This window comes from Pleurodeles waltl, chromosome 3_1 (assembly GCF_031143425.1).
Source record: "Pleurodeles waltl isolate 20211129_DDA chromosome 3_1, aPleWal1.hap1.20221129, whole genome shotgun sequence".
Classification (NCBI taxonomy): Eukaryota; Metazoa; Chordata; class Amphibia; order Caudata; family Salamandridae; genus Pleurodeles; species Pleurodeles waltl.
Genome location: NC_090440.1, coordinates 1,220,521,116 through 1,220,545,401, shown reverse-complemented (window position 1 = coordinate 1,220,545,401; position 24,286 = coordinate 1,220,521,116). Strand labels below are relative to the sequence as shown.

General features: G+C 45.6%; 1 protein-coding gene across 2 annotated transcripts in view; it reads right to left on the bottom strand.

Moving 5' to 3' along the window:
* The window catches only part of SLC37A2 (solute carrier family 37 member 2), a 1,507,897-nt gene that overhangs the window by 592,276 nt on the left and 891,335 nt on the right, over positions 1–24,286 (bottom strand). For both annotated transcript variants that reach the window (XM_069224551.1, XM_069224550.1), the window contains exons 9-10: positions 1,525–1,692; positions 959–1,049 (exon numbers count right to left, since the gene is read on the bottom strand). In XM_069224551.1, coding sequence (XP_069080652.1) covers positions 959–1,049; positions 1,525–1,692 — 259 coding nt within the window. The remainder of the gene's footprint in view (positions 1–958; positions 1,050–1,524; positions 1,693–24,286) is intronic.

The window sequence follows — 24,286 nt, the reverse complement described above, 5'->3', positions numbered from 1 at the left end:
GTTTTTTGTAGCTGTGTGTAACCTTTACAAAAGCAGTTTGAGAAATATATTTATCTCCAAATGGGCTGTTTCGGTATTAACTGAGCCTGCCATGTCCTTAGGCTACTTAAGGCTAGTCAAATCACTCTCTGTACATAGAAAAACTGCAATACTCCATTTACTTTCACATAATCTCTTTCGGTTGAGGTAACAAATAGGTTCTAGATTCAGTGGACACTTAGTAGGGTCTCCAATTAAAGGGGTTGCATTGCCATTATTAAAATTAATGGTATTAGTTAGTTGGTAACACCCCCGAGCAAAGGACCAACTACACAGTCCAAGGAGCTCTCACTAAATGATAAAGAACTTTTTTTTTGGTTTATTTAAATATTGCAAAATCGTAGTTTTGGGCTGAACTAAAGATTCAGTAGTTACAGAAAGAGATGTGTTAGCCTTCATACTGTTCTTAATGGTGAGAAGCACTATGGTCACAATTCCTGCAGGGGTAGTTTGAGACCCAGCCTTAAGGCCAAGGAAGCAGTTTGCCAGGCTTTGCATGCTGTTGCTTTTGTAATCGAGAGAGACAGCACAACAACTGATCCGGCTCCAGGACGTTTCAGCCCTCCAGTGCTGTCATTGCCAGCAACCCCCTCAGTAAGCCTCCAAAAATAGTAAATTGCATAGTGCCAGGACAGAGTTCTCACAAACTCAAAGACACAGTTACATATATTAGCTTTTCAATGGAGGATTTTGTGAACTGGATGTTCAACTCCAGATGATATCACTGACTGAGATATGAATAGAGGTAACAGTCTATCTCTGATAGCTGTGCAACCTAAATATTTCTTCTCAGAAGAGCTTACTTACTTACTGTGCACGTCCAATTGATCACATCAGTATGTCCAGCTATTACAACTCAACTTCAACAGTATTTACCTCCAACAAAGAAAGCTAGAAGCCTTTGCTCAAGTGAACTTACCAACATTTGCAATATAGAGTGGTAACCAGTAGAGGAAGGTGTAACTGACCAGTTTGGCAAACAGCAAACACAAAGCAAATTCCACCACTCCCTAAAATGAGAAATACAGAGTGTGAAATCAATCATGGTATCTGGTACACTGCATTTCTGGACCACTTTCTTCATCCACTATAACTATATTTTAAAAAAAGCATTATCCTGCTTTTAAACTATTTATGTCTCCACACATCAGACAATCTGCAACTTGTAAACAGTACAACTTACTGAGAATCATTATAGAGTATGACAGTGAGCCATAAATTTGAACTCCTCCACAAAACTGTCTCTACTTGTAAACCTACATATTTTGAGAAATTAGCTACAGGTACCATTTGCACTACAGTAAAAGAGCACAGTAGGCTTTGAATTTTCCAAGCTGAATTTTTCAGAAACATTTTTATTGGAAGCTTGCCTCCCCCTCAGAAGTGAGGGTGGAAGCTTCATCACGTCTCCAGTCTTTAAATGAGTTAATTAATTGCGTCAAGATGTCAAGGGAAAGGATTCTGTTATTAAATGTTTTTACTCACCGGTATTTTGAGGGCTCCGAGAAAGCTGATTGCCTCTGGGTGTTCAACTGTACGAGATTCGTTAACAGACGCCTCTACTCTAGTCTCTATGTGGTTAACAGTGTGGAAAATCTCCTCAGTGCTGCTTTTTGGAAGTTGTGGATTCTCCAGGTCTTCTTCTGAGTTAATCTTAAATACACAATATATAAAATACAAACATTTTAAGAATGCACAATTTAACCAATGGTGTCACTTCTAGCAAGATATACTCCTTCCTACTTTAAACTTAGCAGCAGAGATCCAGCCAAATAAAAGTATGCTTCTCCTTAAATACTGAAGACTACCTCATTGACTTTATATTTCAATTTCCATAAACTGGTTGGCTATTCATGAGGTTCCTGTTGTGTATATATAAAGTGCCAAAGATTACCAGTTAACCTAATCTGTACATCTGCACACTGCTAGCAAACATGTTTACATAAGAACCCTTGCTTGGTTACATTGCTTAAGGACTAGAGGCAATGTATACTGAAGAACCAATTCTCAGGATATTTTGATAAATATCCTATTCTTGACACTCAATCTAAGATAAAGTAAAATGCACTGTGAAAGACTATTTCCTTGCTATCTGGCACCTCAAAACTGAAACACAAAGAAAGTTGTAGTAAAAGTACTACAGAGGCTAAAAACTGATACTGCTCTTTTCTTTCTTACCTGAAAGCCCTGGGTTTCCTAGAATGGTCAAATATGGTGCAAGATTACAAACATGCAGAGAAATAGAATATTACATTATTTCTAAACTTTATAGAACATTCTTGAAGGTAACTGAATTAACAGCATTTGCTAAAAGAATCAATTCGATCTACACTCATATACATTTCCTGATATATTATTTATATTGCGGGAAGCTGGCCAGGTGTGTGGTGAGCACCTATGGTGTTATCACCGTGTACCATGTCCAGGTATCCCCTATTAGTGAAGTGTAGGCGGTGTGTAGGAAGCCAGGGCTCCCTAGAGGTAGCTGTGGATGAGCAGCCAAGACTTATCTGGGAGACATGTAAAGCTTATGCAATACCACTATAGCCACACAGCACTTACAAACACGAAAGAACCATGCAGTGTTGCAAACATAAAGGTACTTTATTATAGTAACACAAATACTAGAACACTGAATAGGCAATCCCCCAACTGGAGGTGTGTTAACACACTATTATATACACATTAGCAATCAGTAAATGGCATAGAAAGCAATAGGCATTGGTAAAAGCAATAGCAATTATGGGAGGGCCAAAACATATACTAAAAAAAGTGAAATGTGAAAGGCAGTCCTTTGCCCAAGGAAGTGGAATCAGTATAAGGGAGCTGGAAGGACTAGGAACCCCAAGAGATGAGTACCAGATTGAACCCCAGCGACCAAGAGAGCAGAGGTAAGTACCTGGTTTTGCCAAAACCAACAGGAGGACTTTGGAAAAGGATTATGCAAGACCCAACCAAGACTGGAAGAAACAAAAGGTGGATCCTGGCAGAAGAGGACCTGCAAAGGAAGGGGACCAAGTCCAGTTTGAGATGGAGTGTCCGGTTGTAGCAGGAGCCACTAGCCACCCTTCAGTAAATGATGACCAGGTCGACCATGGATGAAGAAGGTCAGCAGTGCAGCACAGGAGCTGAAGAGGAGTCCCAGAAGTAATACAAGTGATGTCCCACGGCGGCAGTTGCAAAGCAGTTAGTGGTACTGGAAACCCACCAACAAGCATTGGCAAATGCAAGAGATGGAGACGAAGGTTTGCAAGACTGAAGACGATCAGCAAGTTTGTGGGGACTCAGCCCAAGGAGAGGGGTCTGGGGTGATCCTCAGCAGCTGGGAGAGTCACAAGAAGAGGAGGCAGCCCCCACAGGCAACCCACTGGCAGCAGGCATAGGAGTTTCAAAGATGCCCACTCAGCACACCTGAAGGAGAGTCCCAAGTCACTGGAGCAGCAGGCAGGAGACTACTTTGCAGGAAGGAGTGCTGGGGGCCGGGCTACCCAGAGCCTGAAGATCCCTTGGAGGAGTAACAAACAAGCCTTGGTAGCTGCAAGAGTTGCAGTGCACAAGGGTACTGTCCTGCAAGGACAGCCAAGGGCTGACTGTCTCCCAAGTTGGACACCTGGTAGAACGGAGCAAGGGGACACTCCAGACCACAGCCACCTGTGATGCAGGATCCATGCAGCTTCAGAGGAGAAAAGATCAACGCAGCCAGTCGTCATTGCAGTTGGTGCCTGCGGATGCAGGGGAGTGACTCCTTCACTCCAAGGGAGATTCCTTCTTACTTTGTGTGCAGGCTGAAGACTCATCACCCTCAGAAGATGCACAGCCAAGGAAATGCTGCAGTTGCTGGAAGGAGCAGGAGAAACAATGTTGCAGAGCAGAGTCGATGCTGAAGTTGCAGATTGTCAGTTCCTGGAGGGTCCAGTTGCAGTGGGCAGAAGATGAAGTAAACAATAAAGAGGAGTCCTGCTGGAATCTTGCATATCGAATCTGAAAACCCACCCAGGAGGGAGAACCAAAATAGCCCAGGAAGGGGGATTGGTCACCTAGCAGGGCGACCACCTACTAGAAGGGGCTGTGACATCTCCTACCTGACCTTGTCACTCAGATTCTCCCTGCGGCCTCTGCCCACCTTTGATTCAAGATGGCAGAATCAACTGGCTACCTGGAGGAGCTCTGGGCACCATCCCTAGGGTGGTGATGACAGGGGCGTGGTCACTCCCCTTTCCTTTCTCCAGTTTCACGCCAGAGCAGGGACCAGGGGTCCCTGGACTGGTGCAAACCGGTTTATGCACAGAGGGCATCAAATGTGCCCGTCAAAGCATACCAGTGGCCTGGGGAGGCTACCCTTCCCAAGCCATGTAACACCTATTTCTAAGGGAGAGGGTGTTACCTCCTTCTCCCACAGGCAATCCTGTGTTCTGCCTTCCTATGCTTCTGCTGGTCAAGCAGCAGGATGGCAGAAACCTGTCTGAGAGGGGGCAGCAGCGTGGGCTACCCTGAAATTCCAGAAGACTGGTAGGAGCAATACTGGGGGTCCTTTACGGAGCCCCCGGAGTGCATGGAATCATACAATCAATAGTGGCAACAGTACTGGGGTATGATTCTGACATGTTTGATACCAAATATGCCCATGGTCAGAGTTACCATTATGTAGCTGGACATAGATCGTGACCTATGTCCAGTACGTGGATAAAATGGCTTCCCCTGCACTTACGAAGTCCAGTGTAATGGAGCTGGAGTTCACAGAGACAACTCTGCTTATACAGGGGTGCCCTCACACACAGGTACCTACACCCTGCCTTCAGGGCTTGGAGGGCCTACCACAGGGGTGACTTGCAGTGACCTGGTGCAGTGATCTGGAGTGAAAAGTTGCATGCATCTTTTCACGCAGACTGCAATGGCAGGCCTGCAGACACATTTTGCTTGGCTCCCAGGGGTGGCACAATACATGCTGCAGCCCATGGGGAGCCCCTGCCGCCCCATTGCCCTGGGTACCTAATACCATATACTAGGGACTTGTATGGGGACACCTGTATGCAGACTGTGGGGTGTACAAAGTCCTAAGTAACCAAATTTAGAGGCAGAGAGCACAATCACTAGGGTCCTGGTTAGAAGGATCCCAGTGAAGACAATCAAAAGACACTGACTGAAGGCAAAAAGTTGGGGTAACCATGCCAAAAAGAGGGCACTTTCCTACATTTATCTTCAGCTCTTCCTCATGAAAATTAAAATGTTAGCTGTGGTCACCAAGATGGTATGGCTTGTTCTGCCTTGCACTCAGAACATCAATTCTTTGACCTCACTTTCAATACAACCACTGTGGTATAGCTGCATTGGAGCTGGCATCGATCAACGTATGTAGAGCCACTACAGCATCAGAATAAGCAGTGGACAAGCACAAAGGTCACCAACTTCCAGTGGATGTGCCATCACTGGAGTATATCAGGAAACATCTAGCGCACAGAGGTGAGCTCCAGATATTTTTTTCGGCTCCCATCGAGGTGTGCAAAGAGGGACCTGAGAGAGACATGACAGCAACAAAAATATCACATAACTTGGTTTCGTGCTAATCATGGCATTAGCCCATATGTAAGGAAGAAGGTGCTGAGCAATCTGCTGGCAGATTATGTACCCACCAGAAATATTGATACCAAAGTTCACCAACTTTGTCTTCTGATGGAAAGCAGTACATTGGTCGGAGCTGGGACTGGGTAGTGATGGAAGTCATTCAAGACAGAACAGGCATAGTAGCTCTCAATGTATGCCAAGAGGTGAGGGAGCAGTGCTTGGCAAAAGTATGCAAGGACTATCAGGTAGCAGCTAGGGAGAAGTCAGCAACCAGCACACCTCTGGAAAGAGAAGTGGGAACAGCCAAGTCACTGTTGGAATGAGCACAAATACCTACTGGATGGTCTTTCTGGACCAGGGCACAGCAGTTCATTATACAGAGAAGGGCACTGTCCAAGTTCAACAACATATGGCTCAGGGACAGCACCTTGAACAAGTCTTGCCAAAGAAACGGGATTAGAAAGCGAAGATCCAGGACAGGCCCTAGGTCTCATCTTTCAGGAGATCAAGGAAGTAAAATCCAGTGTCTGCCTGTTCAAGAGGCACCACTCCTATGTCACCTTTCCCCAGCAGGGCAAGGGCTTCCACCTTTAAGAGATATGAGCCAGCAAGCATGCTCCAAAGGAAGGAGGGGACCTGGATGGATTCAGGGAAGAATAGCATAGCCTCAGCTGATCAACTGGAGAACCCAGCTTTATCCGCTGACTCAATATCAAATGCTTCATGCGGCCTAGGGGACAGACAATCGCACTTTTTGCCTGTACCTAACAGGCATGAATGTATCAAGAGTAAAATGCACGTGGCTTGAGACATACAGAGTGCCAAGCTGGTGGAAACAAAAACTTTATAGCTCATAGCATTAGCCTTCTTGGACTCCTGTCCAAAAGACCCATAAGAAAGGCTTTTGAATTCTGCTTTGAAGAAGTTAAAACAACCAAACTCCATCGATGGACGAGAGTACAAGAATGGTGGGCCAGCAGGAAGCTGCAATGATCTGCCTTAAAAGGTTTAGTGGAGTCTCCTTAAACGGAAGAAGGGGCTCCATAGAAGCAGTGAAGGATTGCAAATGTTTAATCAAAATGTAAATTTTCACTTTTGCAGAAGGCAAAATTAATTCCAAGGCTCTGCTCCCTTCCGAACAACTGTTGTGAAATATGAAATTTCCAAGAAATTAGGGCCAGGGATAGGAAATGTCCTCTTCAAGTGAAGTATCCAGACAACTTATGTTTTGCAAGGCCAGGAAGAAGTCAGAATCAAAGTTTTAAGGTAGCAATTTCTAAGTTTCGGTGCAGCCATAATCTTTTGCAGCCACAGTCCTTATCCTTCACAGCTAAGGCTATGGAATCTGAACAAAAAACCTCCAAGAAGATAAATCTCTGGACATAAAGAACTATTCACAATTTTAAAATTAGGCTTCACCACCCTCTTTGTTGCAAAGGGAGTTGCAGGGCTCCGGCTAAAATTTGAATGTGCCCCACTCTTAGACCCTAAACTGTCACACCTTTACCAGGCCCCCTTTCTCATGGCAAGCTACTTGAATTTGTGTAGTGCGTGGATGCAGAGGAGATGCACTGCAGGCACGCAACAGGCATGCACCCGTATAGTGCTAGGGGCAGGACCTTTGGTTACTTTTCTCCAGTCTAAAAAGCATACTCCGCAATGAAGTTTCTCTCGTGGTGATCAAATTTTTTTTACCCCTTGTAAACATAGTACGAGTCTCCAGAACAGGGATGTAAATTTGTAAACATTGCATTTTTCCTGAACCAAGGGCCACTTGACAAGATCATCTATACTGCGCGAGGTAAAAGTAATGTGAGGCTTTTTTGGATTAACTGTGAGGCCATGCTAAACACAAGCTTGATATATTCAACCTTGTTGCTTTATTCTCAATAGAAACATGGTTAAGTGAAACATCGATGCCAGACATAGCTCAAGCCCTTCTATAGTGGTGGCTACTCCATTGTCAGACAAGACCTTAAGGGTAAAAGCGGCAGTGGACTTGCCATTGATTTTAAGTCCACTATCACTTGCTCTGTTTCAGAACTAACAATTCCAGAAAGTGAATCATTAATTTTTACATTAAAACTCTCTAACATCATCACCACTCAAGCATTAAAGTTCACTAAGTTCAATGTACTAGGTGTACACAATTTTAACTTCGCCCTCTGTGCTGAACTTACTAAATGACATCAAAAGAACTGAATTATTTCAATGAATAATGCTCCCGACACCCTCCGCTGCCTACATTTTAGACCTAGTTTTCACAACCTTCATAACCCACTGACAGAGACCCCCATTCCTCCGGCATGGTTGGATCATTATGCCATTCCACTCACTACATCTCTGCTAGAGGACTGCACCCCCACAAAGGTGCCAGCTTTGCAGACTAGAATATGGCCCAAGCTCCTATCTAATGATTTCTGCAAGACTTTAGCTGTTGCTAAAACAAATCTTTCCATCAATGTGTCTGATGTCGGCATAGTGGTGAAGGCACGGCTATCTCTACAATTGATAATATTGTCCCCTAACATCTTCCACTTCTATGACGCAGCCATCAAAACTTATTATAAAGCTATTTGAGAAACACATACAGAGTTCTAGCAGTAAGAGTCAAGAGCAACACAAAAGGATGATGGACGGATTGTTGCTATTTTTAAAACACTCACCCCCATTCACAGATCCATCGCTCTTTTCCTCACCATGCCACTCCAGTTTGGACCCAGCCATATGCAAATCAGTCTTTACCCTGTTCCCCTTTCGAAGAGTCCAGCCCGAACTGCCAGACCAGGTTCTCCCTGGACCAGAAACAAGCATCCTTGGACTGGTTTCAGGGTATCATCCTTCATCAGCCAGGCTAGCTTGAATCCAATGGCATGGTGGGCAAGGGACCCCCGTCTGGGCATACCCTTCCCACTTAGGGAAACTTTAGCAACACAAAAGGATGATAGACTGAGTGTTGAATCTTTTCAAACACTCACCCCAAAGTCACAGTTCTGGGTTTAATCCATCATTCTTTTGCTCACCATGCCACCCCTGTTTAGACCCAGCCATATGCAAATTAGTCTTGACCCTGTTCCCCATGGGAACAGTCCACCCAACTCCACTAAGGAGATTTTTTTAATAGTAAAGTCACGTATTAAGTCTTCTAACACCTATCTATCAGCACCTTGCTTGATTAACAGGTGCAATGAACTTACTGTGTTCTTTTTCCAAAACATAAATGCTATTTATTCTACTTTTTCTACAAAGGCAAGGAACACTCCAGCTCCTAAGATCTAAAGATAAGAGATACCAGACACAATGTACCCCAGTCTTTCAAAGTTGAACCTCATCCAGCAGGAAGATCTGCATAATCTTTGTAACTTCATCAAGTTAGTCCTCCCATTAGACCCCGGTCCTCCTGAAGAACATCCACCCTATACTGTACGACTTATTGAATCTTTTGATCTCCTCTGTGACAGTACCCCAGTGATGGAAGCAACCTGTTTTCACCCCCTTTTGAAAAAAACAACGTTGAACCCCTCTAGACTAGAAAACTACTGTATTATCTCCTTGCTCTCCTTATCTACCATATCTGCCATGATAGTGGAAAAACATATCAATAAGCATCTATCAACCTATCTTTTTTTTATATTCATTTTTGTTCAGTTTAACAAACAAGAGAGCAAGCCCATCTCACAAAAAGGGCAAAAGCAATGCTTTGCATAGGCCCATGCCCTAACCAAATACCAGATATATAGATCAGCACATCCAGTAGTAATTGCATTGGGGGTTCGACCCATGACCCACTTGTACAAGTCCAATAGGTGCACCACCAGCAGGAGTGTTGAGACATTGGCTACCACAAGGCCAGTAACAAATTGAGAAAAATATTCGTAGGGCTGTAGAACATACCCACAACAAACAAAGAGAAAAGAAAAGGTACAGATAAAAAAAGAGATGCAAGAGAGCAGTGTAACCATCCAGTTCAACACAACGGCCATGGTACATGAAAAATCGAAACAGGAATCAGAACTTCTACACGTGTGACAAGATGCAGCTCCCATTTACAGCCTCACAGGTTAGACTCTAAAAAGGAGCGCAGCGGAGCCCATATATCCCTAGGCCGGGATCCCTCAGGCATCAACTCCCAATAAATCATTAGTTGTTCTTGGCAAAAATAGACATCTCGCAGCCATTCAGACCCTCGACGGGGCGGGCCGCTTCTCCAGCACATCGCAACCCTGCGCTTAGCCAGTAGCAGCAGCAGGCCCACCAGTCTCCTATGAGCTTACGGTATCGCCTCAACATATCCAAGAAGCGCAAGTGTAGGGGTAAAGGGCAGAACCAGACCAACCATCTCCTCAATCATATGCAATACCTCAATTCAGTAAGTGCGCACGTCCGCACAGCACCACGCTAGATGTAGAAAATCAGCGTCCGGGGCACGACACCTTTCGAAACACGAATCCGCGCGCAGACTCATACCATGCAAACCACGTGGGTTGTGGTACAAGCGATGCAAAAATTTGAAATGGATAAGACGCAGTCTATAATTCTGGGATAGCACCCTCATGTGCGCGCAGCATTTCCTCCACATTTCCACAGATATGGCCTCACCAACATCGACTTCCCATTGCGCCTTTGCAGTAATTTCAGTTCCCTTCTTCTCACTTTGCAAGCAATTATATAACTTAGTAATGAGCTTGCACGGATACTGCGCACAATACATCACCTCCAGAGCCTGACACACCAACGGGGCCTCAGAGAGGCCAGGGAAACGCACACAGAGCATCGCGCTGATGCGCAACAAATACAGCCGATGTAGCACAGTGTCTTGTCCATCCTTCAGCGCCATCTCCGGCGTGACAAACCGCCCCTCCACAAACCAGTCTCCCAATTTAGCTAAGTTCGATTCACTGAGAAATTTGTGCAACCTCACATCCCAAAACATCCGCTCATCTGCGACATTAAGTACCGGCATCTACGGAGCGTAGGGTTCGCGCACACCAGCTTGGCGCAGTAAAGCGGTCCAAGCTCGAGCAGTACAAGCCACGTGTCCACTCTGTGCGGCCTGGGCCAGGACAGGGTCCCGACCACTCGTGATAGTCCGTCTGGGCACACCGCATCACTTTCTGGTGCAAGATGTGGTAAATATCGAACAGGGCGTATCCAATAATGTGCAAAATCAGCCTGCGCGCATTAATAGTAGAGCTCGAGATCCGGAGCAGCAAGGCCACCCAATTCAAATGGTAGCGTCAACTTCTCCCAGGAAATTCTGGGCTGCCAGCCCGCCCAAGTTAACCGTATCAGCACAGAGTGGAGTTTCTGCAGAATGCTTGCAGTAAGAATAAGAGGTAGATTCACAAACAGGTATAAAAATGTAGGCAGCACCACTATTTTAGCGATCCCAATGTGTCCAGTGAGAGCGTGACAGCGGGTGCCACACCTCCACCCTATCTTCCAGCCACACAATTGCCTTACCATAATTTGCTGACCAGAGTGTCTCCACCTCTCCGCTCAGCCAAATGCCCAAATAGCGCACCGGGCCATCAGCCCATCCAATCGGATACTGGGAGGGAAATCGCGTTGTTCCCACGGAAAGGGGCAACACCACAGATTTGGACCAGTTAATCATGATTCCGGAGAAAGCACCAAATCGTACTCTCTCATCTAACAGGACATCAAGATGATTCCGCGGCTCGCGAACATACAGCGCAATATCCTCTGCGTACATGGATATTAATATATGGCGTTGGTGGAACACCATTCCTCTGTTATGATGTTGTCCCAGGCACGCCGCCAGCGGCTCCATTGCAATTGCGATAAGCAACGGAGATAAAGGGCAACACTTGTGAGTCCCCCGAGCTACCCAAAAGGAGTCAGAGATATTCCCATTCCACCAACTGCGTCCAGAGCTCCACATCCCTCGTACCCAACCAAAGATCAATGCGGGACCAGCTATTATGAGCATAAATAACACAGGTGCCCTCTCTGGCAGCCCCATGCTTCGCCCTCCATATAGCCACCAGGGCACCCTCTGCCTTCACAGATGTGAGGGCCTTACCAGCTGTGACATATTGAACAATGGCCAGGCTTTCGCGGTCCACCCCAGGATCCAGAATCACATTAAAATCCCCTCCCTAGATCAAGGTGCCGCTGCCCAGCAACTCAATCAGTCGCCACACTTCACGAAAAAACATCTATCAACCTATTTTGAAAACCACCTGTTATTTCACCAGTCACCATCAGATTATTGTCCCCTGCATGATACTAAATCAGCCCTTCTCACAGTTACTGAGAATCTACAGCTAACAGTAGGCCAAAAGGGTTCCACTACAGTCATTCTGCTTGATCTAAGTGCAGCCTTTGATACAGTTCCCACAATATATTAAGAAGTAACTCATCTGTGTAATCTTTGACGATGCACTTACCCGGCTTGCTTCCTTCTTTAAAAAATGCACCCTTCAAGTTGCGATGAATCCTTTTTGCTATAAGACACTACCACTATCATAGGGGGTTCGCTCAAGGTTCCTCCAAGTCCTATACTTTTCAATATTTATATATGCCCTGAAGCAGATATTATAGAATCATTCAGTTTCAACTTACACATGCTGATAGCACATAGCTGGATATATTACTCTCCCAAAACTCTGGTCAATGTGGATCTCGGTTGAAAATCTGCCTCTCTGTGGTTGCTAAATGGAGGCCATAATTGTCTCAAGCAAAGACGGAAAGAAAAGACCAAGGTGTTGGCAGTGGTAAATCTATTAAAAGTCTGGTGTACTGCCTGGCAACCTGATTTCTGGGGCTCTTTTGCCTCTCTGAAGCCCAAAGTGAATAACGTAGGTATCTGGCTAGAACAAAAAACTTACTTTTGGCCCTAGGAATAAGACCCTGTTATCCAGTGGCTTCAGGATTGTGAGATGTTTGAAGAAAGTTCTCTCATTCTTTCCCCCTTCTGCTCAGAAAACCGTGTTTCAGGCTATGTTCATATTCAGTCTAGATTACAGCAAAGTCATTTACCTAGGTGTCTCCCAGACGCTAAGAATCAAGACAAGATGCATACATGTAATCCTAAACTCAGCAGCTCATCTATATTGGATCATCCCCAGATGTGTTCCTAATAAGTCTTGTCCCAGAGACCTGCACTGGCTAACAACTGGCAAGGTGATCCAATTTAAAGACTTGTTTTTTGCCTACAGTGCTTTCTTGAATACAGGACATACTTATCTTCCCAGTTTGATTATGCCTTACATTCTTGCAATAACCTTTTATTCATGAGACTCTATTGGCTGTGGTTACTAAAATTAGAAATTTAGGAAAGCCACACAAGGAGGGCACTTCTTCAGACACTTAGCCACCAATTATGGAACGGGCCTGCCCATTTACCACTGAAGAATCCCTACTGAAGAAATCTTCAAAAACACTTTATAACCTTGCATTATAAATTCTGCTTGTTCATTGCAGGAGGCTGGCCTGGTTTGCAGTTGGCACTTGCACCTTATACCAGGCCCAGTTATCCCTTATTAGTGAAAGCTAGTCAATGTCTAGAAGCCAGGCTCTCTAGGAGTAGTGTGAATGAGCAGCTTAGGCTGAACTAGGAGGCAAGCAAAGCTCATGTAATACCAATGTGGTCACACAGTACTCACACATGAAAGAAAATATTCAGGAACGGGCCTGCCCATTTACCACTGAAGAAGCCCTACTGAAGAAATCTTCAAAAACACTTTATAAACTTGCATTATAAATTGTGCTTGTTCATTGCAGGAGGCTGGCCTGGTTTGCAGTGGGCACTTGCACCTTATACCAGGCCCAGTTATCCCTTATTAGTGAAATGTAGAACTAGGAGACATGCAAAGCTCATGTAATACCACTGTAGTCACACAGTACTCACACATGACAGAAAATATTCAGTGTTACAAAAATAAAGGTACTTTAATTTTGTGATACAAATGCCAAAAATACCTTAGAGACTATACTCCCTTACGAGGTAAGTAATATACAAGGTATATAAACTAGAACACAGAAATAGCTGTAAATATAGTTAGAAAACACAGCAAATAGTGAAAATCACAATAGTTAGAAATGGGCCTGGGGGAACACAAACAATATACTAAAATAGTGGAATGCGAAAATAGGTTTCCCACCTGGGCAAATGTAGTGTGTAGAGGGGCGCTGGGAGTGTTAGAAAACACCAAAGGTAAGTAACAGAACCCACCCCAGAGCCCAGGAAAGACAGGAGTAAATCACAGTAACTTTCCTAGAACACACAAGAACATGTGATAAAAGATTTTGCAAGAACCAGAAGAGACTGCAAGACACCAACTATGAATTTCTGGATCTGAATACCTGTGGAAGAAGGGGACCAAGTCCAAGAAGAACTGAAGAGTCCAGGGAGAACAGGAGCCCCTGCTAACCGGGGTAAAGGTGCAAAAGAACAACCACCGGTGAAGAAGGACAGTCTGTACTGCACCCAAGAAGATGGATGCGGGTTCCTAGTTGGTCCTAGATGATGTCCCACGCCGGATGGATGATTGCAGTCTGCTTTGCGTTGCTGGATTCCGCCACCAGGTCTTGGCACACGCAAAGCTCGCAGGTAGCGGAAAATGGTGCTTCCCAGGGCCAGGAGGGACCTGGTGGCCTCTACCCAGGGAGGGGAGACAGAGGGGGCTCTCAGCAACTCAGAGAGCCATCAGAAGACCAAGCAGCACGCACAGGAGTCCCACAGCACAGGGACAAAGAAGGTGCAAAAGGAGGCCCGCGCAGCACTACACAAAGAGATCCCACGCCGCCAGAGGACCACACAGGAGGCTGTGTATTGCAGGAATGAGTGCTGGGGGCCTGAGCTGCACGAAAAACTTTGTAGAAGGATGCCAACAAGCCTTGGCAGCTGCAAAACACTCAGTGCACTGGGGTACTGTCTTGCGTGGGGAGGCAAGCTCTTACCTCCACCAAAGTTGGACAGCTGGACTTCAGGACCGTAGGGAACACTTCAGTCTACCACCCGTGTTGCTGGATCCATGCACTTCTTCAGGAGAGGGGACCAAGCCACCGGTCGTCACTGCAGAGAGGTGCCTACAGAAGCAGGGAAGTGACTCCTGCACCTCAAGGGAGATTCCTTTGTTCTTCTGGTGCAGGCTGAAGACTGGCTGTCCTCCGAGGATGCACAACCAGGAAACAGTTGCAGTTGCTGGCAGGAGAAGACAATACAATGTTGTAGAAGTCATCTTAGCTTCTTTGTTGCAGTTTGTAGAGTTCCTGGAGGGTCCAGATGCAGTTTCTTTGGTAGAAGGTGGAATAAAGGATGCAGAGGATTACTGCTGGAGTCTTGCAATCCGAATCTGAGGAAACACCCAGAGGAGAAATCCTAAATAGACCTGAAAGGGGGACTGGTCAGCTACAAGGGTAAGCACCTATCGGGGAAGGCTCTGACGTCACCTGTTGGCACTGGCCACTCAGATGCTCTCAGAGTGCCCTGCTAACTTAGAATCCAAGATGGCAAAACCCAGGGTCACTCTGGAGGAGCTCTAAGCACCATTCCAGGGGTGGTGATGGACAGGGGAGTTTGTTCTGCCTTCCTGGGCTTGAGCTTCTCAAGCAACAGGAGGGCTGAAAACCTGTCCGTGCGGTACCAGCAGCTGGGGCTGGCTGGAAAACTTTAGAAAGCTGTAATAGCAGTACTGGGGGTTCTCTAAAGAGCCCCCAGAGTGCATGGAATCATACAAATAATGCTTGCAAAAACCTTGGGGTTTGATTCCAACATGTTTGATACCAAACATGGCCATATTCGGAGTTACCATTGTGAACCTGTACATAGTTAGTGACCTATGTTTAGTGCACCCGTAAAATGGCGTCCCTGCACTCACAAAGTCCGGGAAAGTGGTCCTGGACAATGTGGGGGCCCCTCTGCTAGTGCAGGGGTGCCCTCACACACAGGTACTCTCCACCTAGCCTTCAGGGTTGGAAGGGCTGGTATATGGGTGACTTAAACGTGACCTGGTGCAGTGTAAATGACTGTTAAGAGGTGTATGCACCATTTCACACAGGCTACAATGGCAGTCCTGTAGAAGCCTTTGCATGGTCTCCCTATGGGAGGCAAATGTAATGCTTCAGCCCATAGGGATCCCCTGGAGCCCCAATGCCCTGGGTACCTAAGTACCATATACTAGGGAATTATAAGGGGTGCCCAGTATGCCAATTTTGGGTGCAATACTGGGTTACCAGTATGCAGTGACACAATTTAGAGGAGAGAGAGCATAAGCACTGGGGTCCTAGTTAGCAGGATCCCAGTGACACAGTCAAACACAGTGACATCAGGCAGAAATTGGGAATAACATGCCAAAAAGAGGGTACTTTCCTAAATTCATCTGCTAGAGTTTCTCCAGACAGGATCATAATACTGGGACACACTGATCAAAGCAGCCAAGTGCTTTACAAGTCTACAATTACAGATGATACCTTCCCCTAATGACTCCTTGGCTGGTGCCAGCATCTGATCTGTTGGCATCAATGCTATCAGCTTTGAAATCCACATTGAAAAAGGGTGTGAGCAAAATGGGGATGGCAGCTTAGCTGCTTTCAGCTTTATAAACAGTGCCGGTGTGGAAACCCATGGACATGCAGCACACTAGACGCCTTCTTGGGGAGTAGGCCAGAGGTGTGCAGAGCCATCCTGAAAAGATCCAGCTAGCAACTATACTTCAATCTGCACAGGGTCGAATAAAGAAGCATTGGGGAACCACGTCAACATGCCAGATTAGCTTGGGAACAGAGCTGCTTCCTAAATGAAGAATTGGGTTTCTCTGTCCAACTTTATTTTTTATGTTTTTTGTGATAAGAACTCTTCGGTGAATATACGCTGGAAGCTTAGTTACCTGTGGGAGAGGACATTCATTGTGAGTCTTCATCAAGCCTCTCACCCCTAACATCCCTTGGATGCATGGAAGCACAATAGCCACAGACAGTGGCATCATGTATTGAACCCACACTCTACATACAGCCGTTGTGGTGTTTGAAAGGGAAATTGTCACGCAGAGCCTTCGGCAAGGCTTGAAGTCAGAGGTCGAATGAGGGGACATTTGAACTACCCGCTGAGGTACTCGTTGGCAAGATGATCAAACTAGCAAGAAGGCTTTGACCAGCACAGGGTCAGGCAAATAACTGGGAACCTACTGTCTCATGTTAGGAGGCGCTGTGGAGTCACCGGATGCTGAGGAAGAGACCAGCCTCAGGTAACAAGTCAAGATGCCAAATGGTCATGGCAGCAGAGCTACTTCCTCAGGGAAGAAGAGGATTTCTGTTTCCAACTGCATTTTTCTGGTGTTTTGTGAGAAGATATCTTATGAGAACGTTTCTTGGAAGGTGAATGGCCCGTCGGATAAGAAGAAGCCTACTGTGAACCTTCATGCGGGCCATAGCGGTAACTAGATCTTTCATTCCACTGTCCCTTGGATGTATGGAAGCATCATAGTCCTAGGCTGTGGGATCATGTGATGACCCCAACACACTACATTTGTTGTGGGAATGAAAGAATTATTATCAGGGCTTGAAACCTATGAGGAGATGTTGTCCTAGCTGCTGAGAAATTCTTTGGTGAGACACCAGGAGAAACCTCAGGATCGCATTGATGAGGTGCAGAAAAACAGAAACTGAAGTCAGCATGCTGGTCACCTCCAATTAAATTTTGGTTATGTCACATTTGGAGCTGAAATAGCGGCTGGCAGTGCTAGAGAGTCACTGCTATGGAAAAGTGTTTTCAGACCAGTCTGAAATAGGTAATCAGTATTCATAAGTTGAGGAACATGCAAGAAGATGTTTCCATCAGAACCATGTGCCCCACAATGGGTGTGGGAGGTGGCACTGGAATGTAGGCTATCTACATGCCAAAAGTAGGTGGATAAAGGCTAGGTTGTTAGAAAGTAGGAACCTGCATCTAGGAAGAAGAGAGGTGAAAGACTGGCATGATGAGCAACAGCCACTTCGATCTACGGGATGTACATTTTCATCAGATACCTTTACTACTTCATGTTGGTGGGAATTATATTTATTAAATGTCAAGTCCTTAGGAATTCAAACTTGGCAAGTAAGCTTCTGAGAATTTGACTAGCCATTAGCATCCTCCTGACACTCATCAAGAGAGCAAGGTGTAGGAAGCTGGCCTGGCTTATAGTGGGTACCTAATGATACTTACACCTTGCGCTAGGTCCAGTTATCCCTTATTAGTAGAATAGAGGTGTTTCTAGCAGCTTAGGCTGTTAGAGGTAGCTATGGCAAAGCAGCTTAGGCTGAACTAGGAGACATGCAAAGCTCCTACTACACCACTTATATCATATAGCACAATATCAAAAGGAAACACAATACTCAGAGTTACTAAAAAATAAAGGTACTTTATTTTAGTGACAATATGCCAAAAGTATCTCAGAGAATACCCTCACTTAGGAGGTAAGTAATATACACAAGTTATAAGTACACAAACCCAAAACAGGTAAGTAACAGTAAGAAAATTAGTGCAAACAATGTAGAATCACAATAGGATGCAATAGGTAGACATAGGTCTAGGGGCAACACAAACTATATACTCCAAAAGTGGAATGCAAATCACAAATGGACCCCAGACCTATGGGAGATTGTAGAGGGTCGCTGGGACTGTAAGAAAACAGTAAGGGTGTCCAAAATACCCCACCCCAAGACCCTGAAAAGTAGGAGTAAAGTTACCCTACTACCCCAGAGAGACACAATAGTCGTGATAGGGGATTCTGCAAGAACCACAACCACCAGCAAAACACTGAAGACGGATTCCTGGACCTGGGGACCTGTAAAGGAAAGGGACCAAGTCCAAGAGTCGCGATAGTGTCCAGGTGGGGCAGGAGCCCAGGAAACCCCGGATGAAGGTGCAAAAGGGCTGCCTCTAGGTGGAAGAAGCCGAAGATTCTGCAACAACGAAAAGGGCTAGGAACTTATTCTTTGGATACAAGATGTACCACGGCGTGCTGGATGTTGCAGAAGTGTTTCCACGCAGAAATACTGCAAACAAGCCTTGCTAGCTGCAAGAGTCGCGGTGGAGGTTTTTGGGTGCTGCTGGGGACCAGGAAGGACCAGGATGTCGCCCCTTGGAGGAGCAGACAGAGGGGGCACTCAGCAACTCAGAGAGCCCATGCAGAAGTACCAGAGCAGGCACTTAGAAGATCTGTGAACTCAGTCACAAAAGGAGGGTCCCACGACGTCGGAGTCCAACTCAGCTGGTTGAGCACTACAGGACGCAGTGCTGGGGACTAAGGCTAGGCTGTGCACAAAGGAATCCTTGGGGAAGTGCACAGAAGCGGGAGCAGCTGCAAATCACGCAGTACACAGGTTTGCTGTCTGGTGTAGGGAGGCAAGGACTTACCTCCACCAAATTTGGACAGAAAGGCCACTGGACTGTGGGAGACACTTAGACCCAGCTCCTGTGTTCCAGGGACCATGCTCGTCAGGATGAAAGGGGACCCAGAGGACCGGTGATGCAGTCTTTTGGTGCCTGCTTTAGCAGGGGGAAGATTCAGTCGACCCACAGGAGATTTCTTCTTGGCTTCCAGTGCAGGGTGAAGGCAGACAGCCCTCAGAGCATGCACCACTAGGAAACAGTCGAGAAAGCCGGCAGGATGAGACGCTACAATAGGCTGTAGTCAAACAGTAAGCCTAAAACTGGCACTGTGCCTTTCAGAACTTCAAAATATCCTCTGTATCCCATCCTGGCCAAACTAAGGAATTCTGTATACAGAACTTGTTGAAAGCTGTAATGGCTTCAGTCAGGGGAGGTGGGTAGGTTGCCTATGACTTTGATGAGGATTCCCCTTGAAGGGAACCAGGATTACAGGTAAGCAATGTGTCCTTCTCTTCCAGGAGAATCTCATCAATAGTCATTGATTGGAATAGCAAGCCCATCCCACGACAAGTGGACTTAAAAGGGTAAAACAGCTCCCAACATTTCAGTCAAAAAGATTCCTCAAAGAAGCCTGTCCTACTTGAGGGTCTGCCTTAGCAGCTAAATCCAGGAGGATGCCTGGTAAAAGTATGAGCAGACTTCCAGGTAGCAGCTTTACAGATCTCAGAAACTGGTATATTTCTTAGCAGCACTGCAGTAGCAGCTTTTCCCTAGCAGAGTGCGCTGTAGGTCTAACACAAAATTACTTTTTAGCAAGTTGGTAAGAAAGCATTATACATAAAACAATCCATCTTGAAATCGACTGTTTAGATGAGGCTAAAGCTGTCCGCACTGGACTTTAGTTAACAAACAGGTGATCCAATTTCCTAATAGTCTTAGTCTTGTCTAAGTAGAAAGTCAACAATCTCTTACCATATGGTGAATGTAGGGACCTTTCAGCTGGATTTGAAGGACTGGGAAACAATGTAGGTAGGGAGATAGTCTGTTTGATGTGGAACTCTGAGACTACCTTTGGTAAAAAAAAAAAAAAATGGAATGAGTCCTCATGACCACCTTGTTGGAATGGAAAACAGTGTATGGTATTTCTGAAAAAAGAGCTTAAACTTCACTTACCCTACGGGCGGAAGTGATAGGCACCAAAAAAGTCACCTTCCAGGTGAAAAGTTACAAGGAGGCTTTATGTTTTGGTTCGAAGGGAGGACCCGTTACCTTGGGAAGAACAATGTTGAGTTCCCATGGAGGAGAGGGATCCATGCCTGGGGAATAAACCTTTTCAAAACCTTTAAGAAAGTCTTTCACTACTGGAAGTCTGAAAAAAGGATACTTATGAGGGAGATTTCCTGTAAGATGTAATAGATGGCAGATATACTCTAATGGAGGAGAATTGCAACCCTGATTTAGCCAATAACAGATACTGAATGAGTATGTCTTCTTGACATGAGATGGGGTTATGACCATTCTGTGTAAACCACAAATCAAACCTCTTCCAATTGAAGGTATACACACCTCTAGTGTAGGGTCTCCTGGCCTCCCTGAGACTGTCTATACAGTCTTTGGGAAATACTATATGTCCATATTAAAGGAATTCAGGAGCCATGCAGCGAAGTTCAGGGATGAGAGGTTTGGATGTAGCATCCATCCTCCAGACTTGAACAGCAGATTCTGTAGACAGGGATGCCACTTGGGAGGACTCTACGAAATACTGTGCACCACCACTGGCGAGGCCACTCTGGGCCTAAGAGAATCATCCTGGTGTGTGACCGATATACCTTGATAATCACTGATCAAATGAGAGGATTTGGCGGAAATTAGTAGAGAAATGTCCCTGACCAACATATCAAAAATGCATTCCCCTGCGACCCTGGCTGGTAGAACCTAGACGTGTGGGTGTGGCATTTTGTGTTGTTGACATCTGCAAACAAGCCTACATGAGGATATCCTCACTCATAAAAATTTTTTTTTACAAGTCGTCATGGTTGGGAACCCAGTCGTGATTGGCTTGGAAACTGCGGCTAAAATCGTCTGCCTGCCCATGTTGAATTCCTGGCAGATGGATGGCCGTTATCGAGAGATTCCTGGCCAGTAGCCATTTCCAGATGGTCTGAGCCTCTTAGGAGACAGGATGAAAGTGAGTCCCACCCTAATTGTTTAGATAATGCATGGTTGTTGTGCTGTCTGTCTGTATTAGGATGCAGTTGGTCGGGAGTGCTGGAAAGAAAGATTTCAGAGGTAGGTCGACTGCTCGGAGCTCCAGCATTATGATATGGTATGTTTTCTCTCTGTATGACACAGCCCCTGAATCTGAGTGGAGCCCATGTGAGCGCCCCATCCCTGAAGGGAGGCATCTGTAATCAGTGTCTGAGTAGGTGGATCCTTGTGAAAAAGAACCCCCAACATGAGATTGTTTCTCTGAGACCAATATGGGGGACAGACTGTTGTGCAGCTTGTGATACCCTGCGTTTGTCCTCCCAGTGGCTGGAAAGCTGGTTCTACTGATCCTCCAGACACTGCTGTAGGGGCCTCATGTCAATCTTGCGTTCGGTACTATGAAGATTCAAGAAGTCATGGACCCCAGAAGAGATGCTGCCTTGCAGAGGGATGATGAAACTCCAGAAGAGTGTGATATTTCAGAGTTAAGGATGATAGCCTCTCCACCAAAGGATACAGCCTTGTGGACTGTGTATACAGTATGGCCTATAAGTAGTCAAACCTTTAAAGTGGGTTGACTGTTGATTTTTGAAAACCGATCTAAGTCCTAGGCTCAAGAGAGTCTCCACACAAATTCAAAAATGCTCCTTTGTTTGGGATGGAGAGGAGCTCTTTATCAGCCAGTCGTCAAGATAAGGATACACAAAGATCTTCTATCTCCTTAAGAATGCTGCGACCATGGTCATGCACTTTGAGAATGTTTTTGGGGCTGATTTGAGGCCAAATGGGAGTACCTTGTATTGGTAGTGCCAAGATACCACCTTGAAATGGAGAAATATTGGGTGCTTTGTGGCAATCAGGATATGATAATATGCATCCGGGAGGTCAATCACATACATCCAATGCCCATGTTGCAACTGTGGGTAGACGTGGTGCAGAGCCAGCAGAAGTTTTCTCAGTGGATGTACTTGTTGAGTAATTTGCGGTCTAAGATGGGAATGAACTCTTGCTTTGGTCCTTTATTTTTTACTAGAAAGTAACGGGAAAAGATTTGCAATTCCCTTTAATGACATAGGACCTCCCCTTTTGCCTCTTTTTGCAGCAAGGTGTTGACTTCAAACTGCAAGATGTCTAGTTGGAACCAGGATGTTTTTGCAAGGGATCGTCAGAGGAGGGGACTTGAAGAGAATAGCCATTCTGCACAATATTCAAGACCCATCTATCTTTCGTAACAGATTGCCACTGTTCCCAGTGCTTGCCACTACTTCCCCCACTGGAGCAAAGAACAGTGAAGAGGGAAGTAACGCTTGGGTATTTTGTAGTCAGCATTCCTGGGCTACAGGCTGCTGTTGGTGTTGTGCACCCCTTCCTCTGGATGGCTTAAGAGGATGGTAGTGGGATCTTGCCTGCTTCAGTGCTGTTGTAGTGAGGGGACTGAACCCTCTGCTGCAAGAACCTCCTACCATAGGGCCTGTAATACCTACAGAACTCCTTTTTCTTCTCAATACCCACAGCCTTAAGAGTGTCCAGCTCGGTCCTGGACATCTTTTCACCCGCATATGAATTGAAGAGGGTGTTGCCAGAGAAAGGGAGGTTCATTATGCGGTGCTGAGCCTCAGGTTTTGTCGCGTAGGCTCTCATTATTCTAATGAGACTACTGGATTTGAACAGCAGAATCACTTGCACGATGGTTGACTGAGTCTGAACCCACTACACCTGTCAGCCTAATCCAGGTTTTGCTCCGGCTAACTAGCAGTTCCTCATCTCCACCCAAGGGCAGGGATAATAGGACAACCGAGCACATGACACAATTGACTCCTCAGGGAAATCGTGGTCTCTCAGATCTCATCCTTTTCTCTCAGTTACATTATTCTCACATATACAAGGACACTCAGGGGCAGAATAAAATTCAATAAAGTTTTATTGAAGCAACTGCATCTTAGATAATAAAGCATGTAGTGCAATAACTAGGATGATGAAGGACAGGATTAAAATTGTGACAAGGAGAGTGAAGCATAAAGATAACGCTACCATATTGTCACTATGGTTTCTTAAAATAATTCCTACCTAGACTATGTTAGAGCACAGCATGTTAAGCTATAGTTCTGCCCTTCATGGTCCCCTGGGAAGACATCCCTCATACCTGAGCAAAAGGCCTGTAGTCTACATAAGCAGCTGCAATCAGAATACAGTTGTGGTCATCTGGATGGAATCGCCCTCTAACATGCATGGGTCAAAGGAGTGTTTTTATAGTAAAACAACTAATGTTCCAAGAAAGGATCCCCACGAAAGAGTCTATATGTTTCTGTGAATATTAGAGACAGAGAGTACCACGTTTGTTGGCAACCTATCTTACTGCAGCCTTGAGAAAAGCACAGAGTGAAAGAAAGGTCTTGTTTAAGAACAGAGTGCTGGCCTAGGCAAAGAACAGCTAGACAGAGAAAATAAAACAAGACCGCTAAATGTGGCAATTGTTAAAAAAATAAAACAAAGCTGAATAAAATCTATCTAGGTTAAAGTGCACAACGGGAGGCCTAGTTTGCTAAAATAACGTGTATGCAGCTAAAACTAACATGGCTACACAACAGTTTAAGCCCTGTGAGGGGTAGCCAGGAAGACCTTCTTGCACATATTCCATGAGCATGTCTGTGTGCGGCCAGATCTGATGCATTTGCAGCTGTAATTATAAAATGTTTTGAAACCAATCCTTCATCAAGAACCTCCAGAAAATCCTGGCTGTCTGCTTTGGCAGCTTTTCAGAGAACCCGGACAGTGAATCCCAGAGGAATCTTTCATATCTTTCAAGTACAGCAGATGCATGCGCCCCCTTCATGAAGGATGCTCATGTTCTGCACATTTTCTTCCCCAGTGCATCCATACATTTGCTTTCCTTGTCTGGTGGAACCAAGGATGAAGAAGATGCAGCAGAATGGATTTACATGCAGCTGCCAAAATGATGGAACCTTGAGAGGGGTCAGCCCTGAGAAATAATGGGTCCTGATCAGGAGCTTTACATTTTTTCAAGATCCGATACAGTGTCAACCTAAAGGCTGCTGGTATTAGGAGCAGCTGCAATGCAGGTTCTATGAGACCAGGTACAAGAGGCAAGAGTGGCTGTCACGCTGTTCTGTGATG